This window comes from Cavia porcellus, unplaced genomic scaffold, assembly GCF_034190915.1.
Source record: "Cavia porcellus strain 051 isolate PalLab524CR breed Dunkin Hartley unplaced genomic scaffold, mCavPor4.1 scaffold_12, whole genome shotgun sequence".
In the NCBI taxonomy this organism is placed as follows: domain Eukaryota; kingdom Metazoa; phylum Chordata; class Mammalia; order Rodentia; family Caviidae; genus Cavia; species Cavia porcellus.
The window spans coordinates 60,900,979-60,919,573 of NW_026947495.1; the positions used below are offsets into that span (position 1 = coordinate 60,900,979).

The window sequence follows — 18,595 nt, forward strand, 5'->3', positions numbered from 1 at the left end:
TACTCCAGTTGTTGGGGGGGGGTTATCAAAATAAATCCCAGCGCTCTGGGACACAGAGACAGGAGGATCTCAAGCTTGAGTCTAGCTTGGACAACTTGGTGACTTAGCAAGAATTTGTCTCCGGGAAAAAAAGACTGCAAATGTAGTTCAATGTGTAGGTCTTGGGTCCAATACTGAACACTGAAAAAAAATAAAAGAAAGGAGTGAAAGAGAGAAAAAGGAAGGAAGGGAGAGAAAGAAAGAAAAGAAAGAAAGACAAGTATTTTCACAGTGGTCTATTTCTGGGTTCTCAGTGGAAGCTGACATATGTGTCCATCCTTCCACCACAGCACACTCATTGCTATAGCTATAGTGAGGCCTGAAATCAGGTAGATCAATTCCTTTCACTTCCTTTTTAAAAATCATTGAGCTCTTCTACTTCTTTTTTACTTATGAAACCCTTGCTGAGATTTGATAGAAATTGCATTAAATTTTTCACCAGTTTTAGGGAGAATTGATATCTTTGTGTCTTGCAACCTATGAAAATATTTCTCTGTATATATATTTTTTTCTTTGATTTCTTTGAGCAGACTCGTGTAATTTTCAATATATAAGTCCTGTATGTGTTTTGTTAGATATGTAATTAATTGCACATGTGTGTGTGTGCACACACACACACACACACATACTTCTGGGATTCAAACCTGGGACTTCATGTGTCATAAGCATTGTACGGTTTTTAATGAAAAAACAAAACAAAATTTCATAACAAAATAGTAAAAGAATGATACTTAATATACTGTATATTACTATCTTCAAAATACATATTCAGAATATAAGAAATAGATCAAAAAGTCTTACAAAGAAAAAAGGTAACAATACAACATTTAAGATTAACCTTATTTCTTGAAATCTTACTGAATACATTAATTCTAAAAGAGTTTTTAAAGAGAAAAAAATGAAACAAAATGTTAAAACAAGGTAATAGAGTAATAATGATTAATGCATTGTGTATTGTCTTTAAATTAGTTACTCAAGAATACAAGATGAGAAGCACAGATTCTGTTTCTCTGAATTGAGAAATTAGTAGTATAACTATCTGAAATATCTTGTATATATTTATATTTTTTCTTTTCCTAAAAGGGTTTTGTGTGTGTCTGTATGGTTCTTTGAACAAATGATTCCAGGGAATTTTCTGTATTGTTTTATGTCATCTGTACATAGGAACAGTTTTTATTTTTCCTTTTTTGCATTATTTTGCGTTTATTTCCTTTTCTTTCCTTATCACACAGAGTTCTAGCACTATGTTGAACAGGAGTGATGGAGCAGACATGCTTGCCTTGGTCCCAAGCAAGGGGCAGGAGTCATTCTTTTACCATTAAGTGAAATATTAGCTATGCTGAAAATGGGATTCACTAAATTGGGAAGGGACATTTTAATCTTACTTTCTTTAGAGTTTTTAAAAATCATTATTGGGGTTTGAATCTTATTAAATCCTCTTTGCATGATTAATATGATCATGAAATATTTCTTCTTTTAACTGTTAATATCGTAGATTATACTGATTGAAATTTGAATATGAAACCAACCTCACATCCCTGAAATAAACCTCTCATGATCACAACATGCAAGGTTTTTACATATTGCTATTTCCTAATATTTTGTTGAAGGCTTTTTTAAACCTTCATTTATGAGGAATATTGGCTTGTAAGGGTTTTTCATTGTTGTTGTTTGTTTCTTTTGGTACTATCTTTGTTATTTTAACATAAGGGTAATTCTGGCCTTAAAAGTTGAGTTAGGAGGTATTCTTTCCTTTATTATCTCAAAAAGTTGTATAGAGTTGATTCTAATTCTTTCATTTATGCAATGAATAGAGATCTTTCAAAACTTTTTTTGAGGCTACTCCAGTTGGTGGGGGGGGGTATCAAAATAAAAACAAACAAATTACTTAAGAACAAACAAAAGCCTTGTCAAGTACAAATTTTTTAAAATTATAGGATGAAAACAGATAGAAGAGAGTTTTAAAACATCAATAGAAATGGTTTTAGCTGTAATTCATGCTTCCATAATGTTGGAATTGACTGATCCAGTAGTCAAAACCTGATTCTACTTATCCAAAGAGTTTCAGGGTAACTGGGCATGGCTGTGCACACCTATAATCCTAGCACAAGGGAAGCTGAGGCAAGTGGATCTCTGTGAATTCCAGGCAGTTTGGTCTACCTAGTGAATTCAAGGGTAACCTGAATTACATAGTTAGATCTTGTCTCAAAAAAGGGTGTGTGTGTGTGTGTGTGTGTGTGTGTGTGTGGAAGTCTTAAGGGGACTGGTTAAAACTCTTGGAGAGCCTTTGCCTAGCATGCTCGAGGCCCTGGATTCAATTCTAGTGTTCAATAGTGTTTTCCCACCTTGCAGCCAGACACTTAAAATGGACAATGCTCATCCAAGAAGAAACAAATACTTTCTTCGGCTAAAAATGCCAGATCTGCCCTCACTTTTCCACATTCTTTTTTCTAATCAAGTATTGGATGTCAGTAAACTGTGCTACTTCAGCTGTCATGCAGACACGACAAGCTACCACTCCAGGAGGTCCGCAGAGGTAGTATCTGTGAACCAACTGGTAACGCGCCACCCGCCCACAAGTGGCTCTTGGCAATGCAAGCCTAACTTCAGGCTTTTGAGTTTTCTTGCCTTTATGCATTCTGAAAGCAGGCACAGGGGAGATAAATCCATAATTAGGGGGTTAATTTAAGAGATTTGTGACCTGACAAACTGCCACCTGTCTGTGCCCACTAATGCAGCGAAAAATCTTTGCAGCCCTTTGTCTCCAGGTGAGGTGTCTAGTTTCCAGGCCTGCCAGAGCTCTTGTTCCTATGCCTGAGAGATGGGTATGTGGTGGGGACATTAGCACTGTCCTGAAAGCTCACCTACAAACGATACCTTTTACTAGTTGTTGCATTCTTTGTCCTGAAATCAATTATGCCAACCTAAAGTTTGATTTTAGCTCACTTCATTACACAAGTGCACATTACAGAGGGTCAAGTTGCAAACGTTACAATGTGGAATTCACCGTGCAAGGTGAAGGAAAGCCAGAAGAGTTGCCACAGCCCGAGGAATTCAAAGCTCCCTAATAGCAGCCTCGGAGTTTAGAATGCTTAACAGATTTGAGAGTCCACTTACAATCATTTTAGCTGGCAGTAAGTATTTACCGAGTGGCTGTTTTATTTACAGTCCTCAGATATGATGTGAATGCATCAGGCGTGTGCTTATGAAATGCCATTCCCTTCACCTGTTGCTGCGGCAGGGCGCTCATCTTTCCTGGATACTGATTTTCCTCTTTATTCATTGTCTTTCATTCAAAATGAAAAACTAGTGTGTGATTAATAGAGTGAGGTGTACCTTGGTGAGCTGGTGTGGTGGTACAGTACATGGCTGTAATCCCAGCTCTCAGGAGGCTGAAGCAGGAGAATTATGAGTTTGGGTCCATCTAGGTTATCATACAACACACTGACTCCAAAAAAAGGAAAGCATTTATCTTGAACAAAAAACCTTTTCGATGCACCTAAAATTGCAAGAGAAATTTGCATTCCTATTCATTGAATCCTAAAGAAGAAAGGCATGCTTACTTATTTTTGTCATTCTAAGAATTAAACCCAGGCTTTCACACTAAGCTACAACCCTAGTCTTTTTTATTTTGAAATAGGCTCTTGCTAAGTTGCTAAGTCATCCAGGCTGAGTTAGAAACTTGTGGTTCTCCTGCTTGAGCCTCTACAAGTGCTGTAGGTATATGCCACCATGCCCAGCAAGAAAGTACATTTTTAGTACTACAAACCTACAAATATATATGCATGCACATACATACACATATGTATATATATATATGCACAGTTTATATATAGTGGGACATATTTTATAAGGCTCAACAATTTTTAATTATGAAATGTTTCAGATACAAAAAACCATTGCAACTAAAAACAAGATACTCATGTACCCATATTTATTGTTTGCCAGATTTGCTTCATATGGTTATTTTATTTCATTTATTCATTCATTCATTTAGCGAATTGGGGTTTAATGTCACAGTCTTTGCAGTGACCAACACTGCCAGCCCTTTTTTATTTTTCCTGTTTTGAGATAGGGTCTTCCTAAGTCACTAAGTTGCCAAGGCTGGACTCAAACTTGCCATCCTCCTGCTTCAGTCTCCCAGAGTGCTGGGGTCAAGGGCATGTGCCATCACCTCTGGCTACACATATTGTTTTTATTTTTAAAGGAAGCATTCATACTAGAGTCTGAGGCTCCAGCCTTCCCTTCTTCCCCAATGCCTCTTTGGTGTTAACCTCTATCCTATCTATTCCAGGTTTTTAAAAAAATATTTTCACGATTTATGTATTTTTTGTTCATAAAATTTGAAGAAGGGCTACACTTTACAGATGTATATTGCTTTTTCGTTCCATAGTATTAAGATCTATCTACCTTGTTGTAGGTAAATTCATTTGAACTACTGTTTAAATTCCACTGCCTGCATGTACCACTGCCCGCGTATCCATTTCCTTTCTAAAGTGCATATAGGTGCTTCACCATCTTTTACCATGACATACGATGCTAACAGCTACAAAACCATGCGCATTGCAAACCCAGTTACCTCCAAGTTCAAAATAACAGGTCTGAAATAGAACCATTTAGTTTCCCAGCTTCACTTAGGGTTTTCCTGCAGTCCACAGTGCACACCACCCTTGAGGTTTAATGGCATCTTTGCTTCCTCCATCAAAACCCTTCCCTGTCTGTCCAGCATTCCTAGGATGGATCCCAAGTGCTTCTTGTGGCCAAGAAAGTCTCAATGATTGAGGCTCTCTTTCAGGTAAACAATATTAATAAATTCTAGTGATCTCCTATTCAATACTGTATCCATAGTCAACAGCACTATATAAGGTACATCTCTCATATTATGTGTTTTCTGAACCAACCACAATAAAATAAAATTGCTAAAGTAAACACGGACACAGACACACATAAAAATAGAAGAAAATACGCTAGTTGCAACGCGTTGAATTGACTTCACAATCTACTAACAGATTTGAAGCCACAAAGTGAAAAACTGTTCTAGTGTATATATCTTAAAGTGACTTAGCTGGGTCTACTAAATATTCCCGAATTGATTTTTACTATAAAAACTTACACTACTATCATTATGGGAGTTGCTCACATCTTTAACTTGGTCTTAGCAGGTTTTTGAAGTCCTGCCAGTTACAGCAACACTGTAACTAATGTTTTAAATTTGCATTTTCCTAATTATTAAAAAGCTTATTATTATTTTCATAAAAGGACCAGAGAGCTTATCCTTTTAAAAAAATATATTATATATATACCAAATTATTTCTAGTGCCCCAGGAGGATTAAGACTTATAACCTCTTACAAGCATATAATTATGCCTTATCTTATCTTCCCCACTTTATGTGACTAACAATTCCATTATATGTATTGAGGGTTAGGAAACTAAAAATCCTACTCCTAAGGACACTATACCAACAATAATTTTAGTCTACCTCCAGTTTAGTTGTTTATTCAACAAACATCTACCGAGGGCTCTGGTCCCACTGGTAACTTCACTAGACAAGACCAATAGCCTCCCCTCCTGGCGTCTACCTCCCTTTCTTTGTAACTCGCAGTGGCAGTGCCCATTGGGCAGGCGTGTTTATGAAAAGCAGGAAGACTCCTTCCAATTCATTGTTCTCAGAGCACTGCCTACTTAGACAGGTTTATATTTGGGGAAAACGGTGAGTTCACGCCAAGGAATCATCTTCAGAGAAAAGTTCTTAAAAAGGGAGAAATGTGTTTTCACTTCAAACATTTATTTGAAGATGTACGATGTTATTAGGATCTTTTAAAAGTAATCCATGTATTTTTCTTCTAAAAGCAAGTTTTTTGCTCTTTACCAAAAGAAATTAAAAAAGATTCGCACTTACAGCATTTCGTTGTCACGGTAGGTTTAATTTAAAAGGCAGTGAAAAGTGGCTGCCGTTCTTTCTGACTCAGGTAGGTACTTTATTTCGAAAAGATCACCCGGCCACATTAAAACATTCTGCAGCTTCTATCTCCAACAAATAACCGTCTAGAGACCTTTCTTTTTTCTTTTTTAAAGAGAAAAAAAAAAAAAAATAGAAACAATGATACAGAATTTCAAAACAGGATAATAGGAAACTAACCATGGTTGTTAATACATTGCGTATTGTTGTCTTCAAAGTAGTTACTCAGATGAGATCATTTTTAATCCCACGGATAAGTCTTCACTAAATGGCACCGGCTGTTTTCCAGTTTAAACACTATAGATCTTATGCAAAACGAGTCGATTTCCTGTACTTTCCGGAACGATCAGGATTTAACTCATTTTATTGCTTCAGATAGTGGTGGTGTTACCAGATAAGGGGAGTTATACCCACAGACGGAAAATCTACTACAAAGGGTGGTGTTCCTGCTGGATTCTTCGTTATTTATATTGTTTCAGATAATGGGAGCTCTGGGGAGCACGGAAAGTACCCCCGATCCCAGGCCCACCGCCTGGCTTTTTCTCCCCTGCTCCGGAATTCATGCAAATCATCCAGCTCACCCTGGGGCAATTCGAACCACTTTCGCGCCACTCGCTCAGGACCGCGCAGCTACATAAAGAGTGAGATTTCTGTAGGTCTCCCCGAACCCACTTTCTGAAAGGAAGTTTTAGGAGTCCCCAAGGTTATCCTTGATGCCTAGAATATCTGGAGCGCCAAGTTTTTCCCGGGGCCCAAATTGGCCTTGTGAGCTGTCGGGACGTTACCTCAGCTTGCAGGACCTGCGCCCCGACGCGGGAAAACCGGCCTGAGCCCCGCCCCTAGGGACCCCGTCCGCGCGCCCCGCCTGCAGGCTGCGCGGCTCCCGCTGCTCCGGCTCCTTGGCACCGCGGCGCGGCTCCTTCGCCGTTCCCTGTCCGAGCACCGCCGCTCGGGCGCCTACCGCCAGCATGGAGGTTGGCCGCGTGCGGGTGAGGGCTGGGGGGGGGTGGGCGGACCCGAGGGGCGGGCAGGCTGGGTGCGGTGTGCAGGCCGGGACCCGGCAGCTCCAAGCACTCTGCAGTCCTAGGCTGCTTATCAACTGATGGCCGTCCTGGGCGTCGCCGGTTTGAGCAAATCCCAGATTTTGTGCATTTAAGATTTGGAGCAACTCAAGGCTTTGGGGCCGTCCCTGTTGCGTGCGCGCAGCGCGGAGGGAGGAGAGCTGCTCGCGGCTGGGTGGCAGCGCGGGGGATCCAGGCACGTGCGTCCGCTTTGCACGTGCGCTTGCCTGGCGGCGCCCGGGGATGTCCCGGAGCCAGACAGCGCGGCCGCACACCCCGCTCAAGCGCACAGGGGATGCTCCAGGGACGCAGAGCCCCTGCGGCTGCTCCCAACCGCCGAGGGTCTTGCAGACGCCTTTCTGTGGGACGTGGGCTGTGCACTGAGGGGAGGAGGTGTACTTTTAGTCCCACGTGTTGCAGAAGCCCAGCTGAAGCCCCAGGTGATCCAAACTATTCACCACCACCATCTCAAGCCTTCGCTCCCGCTTTCTCCACTCCGTCGCAGCTGCGAGTTACCCAGAACTGAACGTAACTGTTTGCTCTAACGGAAGGCAAAATTTAGGGCCTGGCCAGGAGAGGGGAGGAAAGTGGGGGTTGGGTGGAAAGGAAAAGAGTGATGTGCTCAAAAGTTAGCAGGGGTTAGGGAGTTGTGTGGGGGAGGCTGAGCTGGGTGCGAGGGGCGTGGTCTCAGAACCCGTTCCCTGCCCGGTGCTGAGGGCTTTGGGGTCCAGCCTGTGGAAAGCCGGCTGTTAACTGTGTGCAAGATTCAGATCTGGTCCACTGTGTGACTGGAGCAATCCGTTTCTCCTCTCTGAACTTAAGTTTCCTCGTCTGTTAAGGGAGTACGTTTGTTGCCAAGAATTAAACAGGATGTGTAAGTGTTTAACAAAGACCAGGCACACTTACACCCTACTGTGAAACGGAATCAGTTAGGCTTGACAAAAAACGGTCATCTCAATCACGACCATTTGCTTTTCTTTTGTGTTTCCTCTAAGGTTATGTTTGCCTGGTAAATCACTTGACTTGTTAAAGTGCAGCAATCACTCCGCCCTCCCTCCACCCCGAGTCCATATAGAATGCATTCCTGGAGGCTATGGTGGGCCTCCGACGCTCCAGGTAGATGATGATGAGTCCCCGAAGTAAGGAGCATTACTGTTTTTAGGAGGTTGCAAACTACAGTCCTTTCAGCCCTGGGATTTTTGTGTAATCAATTTCTCCTTCGTAGGGGCTTGAATTTCTTCATCCGGAAAATAGTTCCTAAAAGGACAGAAAGACTGACACTTAAAGTTATTGGATAGCTTCTAACGGGTTAGGAAAGTTAGGCTGCCATCTTACACAAATAATTTTGTTAGTAAGAGACTGAAAGGCAGAATGTCAAGTGAAGGAGGAAATCAAGAACATTTGCTCTTCCCACACCTTGTTTTTTGAGACCTAAAGCAGAACTTGCCTTTCGGGTTTCAGTGAAAGGATTCACTGCTCCTCTGTGGCCCTATTTAAGGAAATAAAAACATAGGAACAAATCGGACATTTAAGATAATCTCATTAAGAAATGGCAAAAACTACTGTCCTTTTTACCCAAGATAGATTGCATTTCTGATGTGTAGTGCAGGGCTGTTTGTTTCATGTCTACAAGTAATTTGCACTTAATGAAAGAACTTGTAAAAAGTTCTCCTTTTGTTTTTCTGAGTACTGAGATAAAACACAGGGCCTTGTGCAGTGCATGGGGTTCTTTACTACTGAGCAGCATTTCCGGCCCTAAAAAATGAAGTCTTAACAGAGTAAGGGGTCTGCAGAAAGAGCTGAGTGACAGCCATGGAGTGTTAAAATGGAATCAAGTGTCTCTCCTGCTTTGGAGGGGTGTTTGATCTTTAACTTGTCTTCTACCACGTGTTTGCTGAGCTGATAGATTTGATTGGTAAGGTTTTGTGGTGAAATCACTGTACCTCTCCTGACTGGAACACAAGCTGTTTAGAAGCTATTTTGAAACAGAGGTCCTGCCCAATTTTGGTAGTTGGAGAAATTAGCAACAGTACATAGTCCAAAGCTTACATTAAAAAGATCTCATTAGCTTGATTTTGGCTGAGGGAAGAAAAAATGTGCTCTGCCATTTTGTGCTTTTGAAATTGACTTTTAAAAGTACAGTTCAGTTTTTTTTAAAGTGAGATTGGATTAAACTCTTTAAGAGTTTAATATTGAATTCCTATGGAGCCCAGTATAATGCTAAGCGCTTAGGGCCTCTTAAGGTAGGAAGCGAGGTAGTTCTGCAGATGTTTCAATAAATTGATAACTACCATTACATTTTTCTTTTTCCAGAGGAATACCTCTTAAAATTTGACCTAGTTTAGAAATTTTTTTGTAGCAATTGCACCGCTTCCTTTTTTCTCTGTAAAGTATAAGAAATGAACATATCTACTCTGCTACTTAAACTCAAAAATGATGTCTTTAGCTAGCTACTACAGGAAATATCCTATTTAATAGTATTGCCATTTCCATTTACAGCAAAAGGATCTCAGAGTGAAGAACGTAAAGAAATTCAGATATATGAAGTTGATTTCCATGGAAACATCGTCATCCTCTGATGACAGTTGTGACAGCTTTGCTTCTGATAATTTTGCAAACACAGTAAGTGCAGCCTGAGAATAAACAGAATTGAATCTGCAGTACTCAAAATGCCCCAAATGCTTTTGTGCATGATTAAAACTGCTTGCTTTTTGCCTACATTTCTATACAGCCGCTATGAAAATACAGTATGCACTGTAATTTTATTTCACTTTTTGCAGTGGTTCTAGGTAGTAATTGTTGGAGGTAGATTAGCTACTTATTCTGTCCTTTTGAAATGTCGCCTAACCTAACATGCCTGATGATTTGCCCTAACAACTCAGAAATCATTTGTAAACCTCTGAACCATTTTTCTTTGTAACAAAAGCTATTCTCTTGTAGTGCACTTGTAAATGTGATTTGTTCTCTGCACGGTTTATGGAAAATTGGTTCTTGAAAAAGAAAAAAAAATGCACAACCACACTTATTTATTTATTTATTTTACAGAAATCTAAATTCAGGTCAGATATCAGTGAAGAACTGGCAAATGTTTTTTATGAGGACTCTGATAATGAATCTTTCTGCGGCTTTTCCGAAAGTGAGGTACAAGATGTGTTAGACCATTGTGGATTTTTACAGAAACCAAGGCCAGATGTCACTAGCGAACTGGCCAGTATTTTTCATGCCGACTCTGACGATGAATCATTTTGCGGTTTCTCAGAGAGTGAGATACAAGATGGAATGGTGAGTCTGACAGTTTCACCAATTTCAAGAAGTAGGGTGCATTTAAGGCATGACATGGTTTTTGAAAAAAAAATTTTTTTTTACTTTTTTTAGTTGTGCCAGAGATTTTGTTGACCATTTAAACATTTTGAATATTATCTTCATGTCTTGGAACAGTTTTTCCTACTGCAGCCCTATTTGTAAATCTCAAACATTTTGCAGGCTCAAGTTGGCCAAAGTGCAGATTTCCATGATAACCACAGAGATCCAGCCTAATGACAGGAAGCGCTTGGGTGTCTGTGTAGGTGCCCAGCCTGGTGCCTAGCGTACCACAGCTGGCCTTAGATAAACGCCGGTTTCCATAGTTAGTTCCTTCCCTGTATCCTGAGAACTTGGCAGACTTCCTGGGCAGGAGCTTAGAGTACACAAGGACAGATAGGGCCCTTCCTGCTGTGTCTGTCTGCTCTTCTGTCTGCTTCTTCTGTGCACGTGCCCTCCTTCTTGACTCTTGCCCTGCTAAGGCTGCTGCTGCGATTGCCCCATTCCTGAGCACGTGCCTAGCTTTGCAGGCCTGTTCTTGCCCCAGACTTTCTGCAAAGGAAGCATGTTTCCTTGCAGGTGGATGCATGCCTTCCCTCACTGGTATAGCACAGCTCCACTCCTAAGGCCATGTCTTGGGTAACACATGTGAGCGACAGTACCTGAGCCGGGAGCACTTAGCACCCTGTGACTGCCATGACCATGCTTCCTCTGATCCCCAGTGGCCAATCTGCAAATCTGGATGTGACCCTTTGTTAGTAGCCTGAATGCTTACTGGGCAGTGATTTCAGGTTTTTGTAGATACTGGGCATTGTGATGAATAAAATGCCCGTTGATTAGAAGTACAAAGAATCCCTAAAGTTCTTTGTTGTTTTGTATTCTCTCCTCCCTAGACACGAAAAAGTACATGAATAGTACCAAAAATCATGGGGATTTAAGAAATACTTGTTTATTCATTTATTCAGTCTGGGGGTTCAAACCCAAGGCCTCATGACTGGTAAGCACACATTCCACCACAGCACTGTACCCCAGCCTATTAAGAAAGTTTTGAATGTTAAAAACGAGTTTTTCAACCTGAGTGTGGTGGCTCATGCTTGTAATTACAGCTCTAGGAAATTGAGGCAGGAGGACTGCAAATCTGAGCCCATGCCTGGGCAATTTAGTATCCTAGCAGGACCCTGTCTCAAAAGAGCTGGGATACAGCTTGTTACAGAGGCCCTGAGTTCTATCTCCAGTTCCCCCCAAAAGAAAAAGGGAAATGGATCTTCCTGGGGCATCATGAGTGACATTTTTTTCTCTGATGGCTCAGAACAGTGTGTCCCAGATGGGCTGCATGGTGTCACAGTATTCTCCAGTTACTATATTTATTTGCATGTCTTGATTTTGTTAACCCAAATGATTTGTTAACCCAATGTGAGGCTAAAATTCATTTGCTGAAGTGTCTTTTGTACTAGAGGGAGGTCAAATTGGTGATGCTTATCTTCTATCAAGTCCTTAACAATTGTTCTGATTGACTAGAGACTGCAGGCAGCCCGAGAGGGCTGCAGGACCCGCAGCCAGGGTAGACTCTCTGGCCCTCTCAGGGTGGCCATGAAGTTTCCAGTGCGAGTGCATAGCACCAGGGCGACAACCAACAAAAAGCCAGCACCCCCCAAACCTCCAGAGAATTCTGACATCATTTCCATCTCCGATTCAGAAGACGAAAGTGGCGTGAACTTTCTGGAAAAAAGGGCCTTAAATATAAAGCAAAACAAAGCCATGGTAAGTATCTGACTTTGAATCACGTCTTCCCAGCTTTTCCCTGAGCAACTTGTTAGCTTATATCTGTGTTCTAAGAATGACTTCTGTATAACTGCGAAGACTTTACAGTATGTACTTGAAGTGCATTTTCTTATAGCTGAGAGTTTGGCTCAGTGGTATACTACTATAAGCTTCTTGACAAAGGGTTCAATCCCTAGCATCAGAAAAAAAGCATTTCGTTCCCTAAACTTTGCTTTATACAATACATGTTAAAGACATGGTTAAGCACAGAGGAGAAATCAGAAACTTCTGAATGTGTCAGTTTATTAAAACTGTGAGATATGCTAGTGTAATCTTTATAAGTTAGCTGTTGCTTTTCTTTTCTTTTCTTCTTCTTTTTTTTTTTTTGGTACGTGAGATGGAACTCACGACTGCACGCTTGCAAAGGCAGACACTTATGCTACTGATCTAAATCCCTAGCCCCAAAATTATCTGGGGATTCTTTTTTTTGTTGTTTTTTTTGGTACTGGGGATTGAACTCACAACTTTGCATTTGCCAAGTAGGCATTTAAGCCGCTGAGCTAAACCCCTGGCCAACTGCTTTTCTAAATCATTCATTTCTATTTAACTTTTTTCTTTTTTAGCTTGCAAAACTCATGTCAGAATTAGAAAGTTTTCCTGGCTCATTCTCTGGAAGACCATCTGTCCCGGGCCCCAGATCAGTGAGTATATGTGATTCCTTATTTGTTTGGCATTGTTTGGGGCAAGCCTAGAATTGATTTACCATACAGTCTAGGCTAGCCTCTAGTTCAGACGATCCTCCTACTTCAATCTCCTGAGTACTAGATTATAGGCTTGTACTACCACACTGGGCTTTTCAAAATTTGGTTGTTTATGTTCTGACGTCCTTCCCAGTTAGGCTAAGCCGAGACCTTGTTTCTCTACATGGCTTTACCATATTTATCATGCATGGGATAAAATGGAAAATCAGGAAAGCAATTTCTGTACCAGGTGATGGCCTGATATCCTATGTGATTATACTCTGAAACTGAGCTGGAGTGCAGAGAGAAATTTGGTGGATCTGCTGTGGTATTGAAGGAAAGCCTAGCCCAGGGACATAGCTCCACAGCATAAGCATCTGCCTGGCAAGTGCTAGGTTCTAAGTTCAATTCCTGGTACACAAAAGAGAACAAAACAAAAGCAAAGCCTACTCTGCTCCCTCCTGTCCTGCCCCAGGAGACAGACTGAATCCAGTGAGGCAGTAAAGAGGGTGGGCCAGACATTCTTTTGTGAAATATAGAAACAGTAGGTGTGTCCTGGGCTCAAGAGATGTAATAGAGGGTTTTTTTGGAACAAGAAATCAGATTCACATCTTCATTAAATAGAAGAATAAATAGACCAATTTGAGAGAACCTGAGCTTGGTTTTACAAAACTACAATAGCTACATGAGTTTTGGGCTCATTTTCTGTGCATTATGAAAAAGACAAAATGAAGCTCTTTTGTTTACTTAAAAGGAAACTCCTTAAGGGAAAGATGTAAATTGTCCAAAGTTCTGCTTGTCTTTGTTATGAAATAAACTGGATTCCACCCTGTTTTGTTAAGCTGTCGAAGACTCCCAGGAGGCGCACATTCCCACGAATGGCTGCCAGGAGGAACCCAGAGCGCAGAGCTCGGCCGCTTACCAGGTCCAGGTCTCGGATCCTGGGGTCTCTGAGTGCTCTCCCCACTGAGGAGGAGGAAGAAGAGGAAGACGATAAGTACATGCTCGTGAGGAAAAGGAAGGCCTTGGATGCATTGGTACTTGCTCTTCTGTTGGTCCAGGGTCCAGTACACACAGCCTCCCCACCCAGGGAACCAACTTAAGTGTTTTCTCTAACCATTCAGAACCTTTCCTGTCACATCAACTTAATTTGATTTTTTTTTGGTGGTGGTTCTGGGTTGAACCCAGAGCCTTCATACTGAGCCACATCCCCAGCCTTGTTGTAGTTTCTTTTTTTTTTTTTTTTGTCTTTTTCCTTTTTTATCGGTACCGAGGATCGAACTCATGACTGCCTGCTTGCAAGGCAGGTGCTTATGCCGCTGAGCTAAATCCCCAGCCCAAGTAATATTCATCTTTTTTTTTTTTTGTCTTGTAGTTTCTATTCTGAGACAGAGTCTTGCTAGCTTACCCAGACTGGGCTTGAATTTGTGACTCCTGCTTCAGCCTCCCAAAATGCTGGTGGTTTGATTTTGTTAGGGCTTTTCTCAGTTGTAAGAGTTGTTTCCATAGTGTCATCCAGTCATCCTCACTATAAACTTACGACTTGCCCCTTTTGCATAAGCCTGTGAAATCTCCAGTTGAACCTTCTGGGAAGAAATTACAGATCAGGCATCTTAGCTTCAAAGCTGCGGGGAGGCTGAGGGAACCCTGTCTCTTGCTTCTCATCACACAGGACGATGACATGCCCAGAAGTCGCCGCCCGGGATCCATGACCCTTCCACATATAATTCGTCCAGTAGAAGAAATCACAGAGGACGAGTTGGAGAACATCTGCAGCAACTCCCGAGAGAAGATCTATAACCGCTCGCTGGTGAGAGCTCCGGAATTCAGTCTCGGAATGTAAACAGTGAGAGTAGGGAGAGGGAGATGCGGCTGCAGTGCTGCTAGTGTTTAACGTCTTAGATGTAAGGGTGTGTGTCTCTGCCTTCCCGTACAAGGAAGCAGGCATGTAGACACAGTGGCATATGAAAGAGAAGAATGGTTTGGGCAGATTGCTATGTGTGCCTGTGTGGAACTCGGCCTTGCACATGCTAGGCAAGGGCTGCACCTTGGGGCTGTGCATCTGTCCCTGGAGAGAAGGAAGGCGTTCCAGTGCCGTGTGCTGTTACTGCTGAGTGCGGTCATCTTGTTTCCTGGGCTTCCCATGCTGTGCCATGTACCTGAGGACGGCGATAGGACATAAGATTCACAGAAAATGTCACACTCGTATTTGGTCAGGTCATTCTTTAGATGTGCCATTTTTCTCTACAACAAGCAACAGTCCTGAGTTTTGTCTTTACTTGCTCTGTGTTTGTAGGGTTCTACTTGCCATCAGTGCCGTCAGAAAACTATTGATACCAAAACAAACTGCAGGAACCCAGACTGCTGGGGCATTCGTGGCCAGTTCTGTGGCCCTTGCCTTCGGAATCGCTATGGGGAGGAGGTCAGGGATGCACTGCTGGACCCGGTAGGTGCCTTGAACAAAGGGGGACCCTCGGGATTCAATCACAGCTGCCTTGGAGATGGCAGTGCTCGGCCTGGGGGCGGCAGGTAGAGTCACAGTGTTGGGGTGCACAAGTGTCCTGCACAGTATGTACAGAACTCGGGTTTCAGGGTGCTTTTCACACTTCCCCTGTAGGACTGGCACTGCCCACCTTGTCGGGGGATCTGTAACTGCAGTTTCTGTCGCCAGCGAGATGGACGGTGTGCAACTGGGGTCCTTGTGTATTTAGCCAAATACCATGGCTTTGGGAATGTGCATGCTTACTTGAAGAGGTAATAGCCATTTTCTCTTCCACATCTGAATTTTACCTTCATTTGTGCATCTTAATAAAAAGATGATGGAAACCAGAATCATGTTATCTCTAGGGCGTGGGGAGTATTGCGTACTGACTAAATAGTGAGAGTTGGAAACATTTTTTTCATTTGAAGGGTGGTAGCCAGGTGGATGAATGTAAAGTTCAGATTATACACTTGATGTGTGCATTTGAGCATGTGCATGTTATGATGGTGCCAGGGATCGAACTCACAACCTCGAGTTTGCCAAGCAGGCACATATGCCATTGAGCTAAACCCCTGGCCAATGTTATGACTCTATAATTAAAACATTGTTTAGAAAATTAAGCCAGATATGGTAGTGCACACCTGTAATCCCAGCTCTTGGGATACAGAGGCAGGAGAATTGCTGTGAATTCAAAGCCAGGGTGGGCTACATAGAGAGTTAAAGGCGTAGAATATATAGTAAAACCTTGTCTCAAAATACCAACATAAAAACCCCCATAAGACCAAAAAACATAAGTTCCAGCTCAACCTGGGCAGTTTAGTGAATTATTGAGATCCTGTCTTGAAATAAAAAATTTCAAAAAGATTGGGGATGTAGCTCAGTACAAAGGCCCTAGGTTCAGTGCACAGTATTTAGAAGGTGGGGAGTGGTATTTGGCTTTCAAAAGAGAATTCATAGGTCATATCTGACATACTCTTTTTTTTCTTTTCCCCCCACAGTCTGAAACAGGAGTTTGAAATGCAAGTACATAATACCTAGAAGACTGGCTGCCTGCTTTCCACAGCCCACATTTTCCTAGTTGAAATTTCCAGTTCTTTCATTGATTGAAACCTGAGTTAAGAATCATTGTGATGGTCAGTTTAATAGAACACTCAGATCAGGTTAATCCCAGTAGATTTGCAGGTGCTTCTAGAACATCATGGAAGGTGGTTTGCTAGTGACGCCTTGCCCTCTTTGCCACTTCTCTGTGTCCTCTGCCCCCACCTCATAGTGTCTCCTCTATTTCCATCTGCCACTTAAGTACCCAGATTTTTTTTTTTTTTTAATTTGTGTGTGTGTTTTATGTGTGTGTGGTGCTCGGGGTGGAATCCAGGCCCTTGCACATGCTAGGTAAGTGCTGTGTCACTGAGCCACATCCCCAGCCCTCAAATTCTTTTTCAAAGATGATTACTAGTGTATATTTGATTTAATGCATGTTGATGTAGCTTTGGAACCTTCCCATAAACCCAAGCACTTAGAAGCATAGAAGTGTTAACTCAATGTTCTGGTGGATGTCAGAGATGAGCTTTCTAGCTTGTTTATACAGAAACAATGGGTATAACTGAGTTCACCCTGGTTGACTTCTTAACAGAATCAAGGCACCCAGGTCTTAAGACTATGTGAAAAAGTTAGGTAATTGTTGCAAAGTGGAGTGTGTTTCTTAAGATGCCTCTCGGAAGAGCACAGAATGCCCCACAGTTGTGGTTTGGTTGCCGAGGTCTAGGTGACTTACACAGTCAGTCTTCCAGAGGTTGTGGGCAGTATTATGCTGTGCTACTTAAAATTACTGTGGAAAAGACATTCTGGGGGAATTTGGATGGTGAAAAATTCAGTAACTGGCTGATAGGAATCCTTAGCATGAGAGGTTAGAATCTTGGTATTAATGACTAGTCTGGTTTTTATGGTGCCTTAAAATTATCCCTGCCAGTTCCTGTGTAAAGGGTTGAGATTTTAAGCACTTTTGTAACAGTAAGTGCCTTTTTGGAGATGGTACCTTTCAACAGTTTGTTAACACAGTGTCTTCCAGTTTTGCCTCTGGGCCTATTTCGCATCATCAATCCCCTGCCCTTCGTATTAAGTTGGTCCACGCGTCCAGTTCCCCGCCTGTGTAGCTGTTGCTCTGCTGTTGAGCGACAGCTAATTAGACCTTCGGACAATGAGTGTAAATACTGCTTTTGATCTGTAATACTTTTACACAAAGGTTTTTATTTTAATAATGTTTTTGTTTTAACTTGTCTGCTTTTTAAAATACTGAATCTTACAATCTATATTTTTCCTTGTATTTCAATAAAAGGCTGTTTCTACCTTTTCTGGTTTGTTTTGTTTTGTTTTGTTTTGTACCGGGAATTGAACTGCCAACTTCCTGCTTGCCAGGCAGGCACTGTGTCTGTGCCTTTTCTGTACATTTCCCTGTTTCTGAAGGTCCAGGCCCAGCTCTTTTGAACAGAATCTCACTTGGTCATGTGACTAACAGCTGTAATCAGAAGAGCAGTTCAGCCACATCACCCAGAACAAACATTGTGAGTTGTGGTTTGCGGCCCCTAAACTAACAGTGGTTTTGCAATGGTTGGCTACTCTTACCATTCAAATATTTATTACACGCATGCTATTCTTTGAGACCTATTCTAGGACTGGGAGAATCTGAAGGTATAGTGTAAAAACTCTTATTACCTAATTTTTTGAGGCAGTGTTGCTGGCCTTGAACTTACTGTGTAGCCCAGGCTGACCTCACAATTTATGTGGTCCTTCTGCCTCAGCCTCCTGAGTGTTAGGATTACAGGTTTGCACCACCGTGCCTGGCTAAAGCCCAGTTCTTAGGGCCAGGAGCTGGCAAATGGCAGCCTGAAGGCTGAATCCTGCTGTAGCCTGTATTAAAAGAGCATGTGACAGCATGGCCCATAAAACCTAAAATATTTATAACATGGCACTTTATGGAACGTTTGTGGTACCCTACACCAAATTTACTGGGAAGCTGTGTTTACTTGGCAGGGGGAAGCTACCACCAGGAGCACACCACGGTTGGTGAACGACAGATCCAGGAAAAAGAAAGGATTTTTTTTTAAATAAACTTGGAATCTTAAGAATCCTAATAGTTGGGGCTGGGGATTTAGCTGAGACGCATAAGCACCTGCCTTGCAAGCAGGCGGTCATGAGTTCGATCCCCGGTACCGATAGAAAGGAAAAAAAAAAAAGAATCCTAATAGTTGGGCCAG

General features: G+C 42.1%; 1 protein-coding gene across 9 annotated transcripts in view; it reads left to right on the forward strand.

Annotated features, from left to right (window-relative positions):
- The window catches only part of Cdca7 (cell division cycle associated 7), a 33,391-nt gene extending 15,700 nt beyond the window's left edge, over positions 1–17,691 (forward strand). For 2 of the 9 annotated variants that reach the window (XM_063259304.1, XM_063259305.1), the window contains 9 exons: positions 9,561–9,683; positions 10,107–10,343; positions 11,880–12,122; positions 12,746–12,823; positions 13,705–13,899; positions 14,535–14,672; positions 15,159–15,308; positions 15,480–15,616; positions 16,343–17,691. In XM_063259304.1, coding sequence (XP_063115374.1) covers positions 9,603–9,683; positions 10,107–10,343; positions 11,880–12,122; positions 12,746–12,823; positions 13,705–13,899; positions 14,535–14,672; positions 15,159–15,308; positions 15,480–15,616; positions 16,343–16,382 — 1,299 coding nt within the window. In that variant the 5' untranslated portion in view covers positions 9,561–9,602 and the 3' untranslated portion in view covers positions 16,383–17,691. Of the gene's footprint in view, positions 1–6,834; positions 6,990–7,177; positions 7,502–8,056; positions 8,178–9,560; positions 9,684–10,106; positions 10,344–11,879; positions 12,123–12,745; positions 12,824–13,704; positions 13,900–14,534; positions 14,673–15,158; positions 15,309–15,479; positions 15,617–16,342 lie in introns of those variants that run through there. The other 7 variants (XM_063259308.1, XM_063259302.1, XM_063259303.1 and 4 more) reach the window with 7 other exon arrangements.
- Positions 17,692–18,595: the final 904 nt, after the last annotated feature.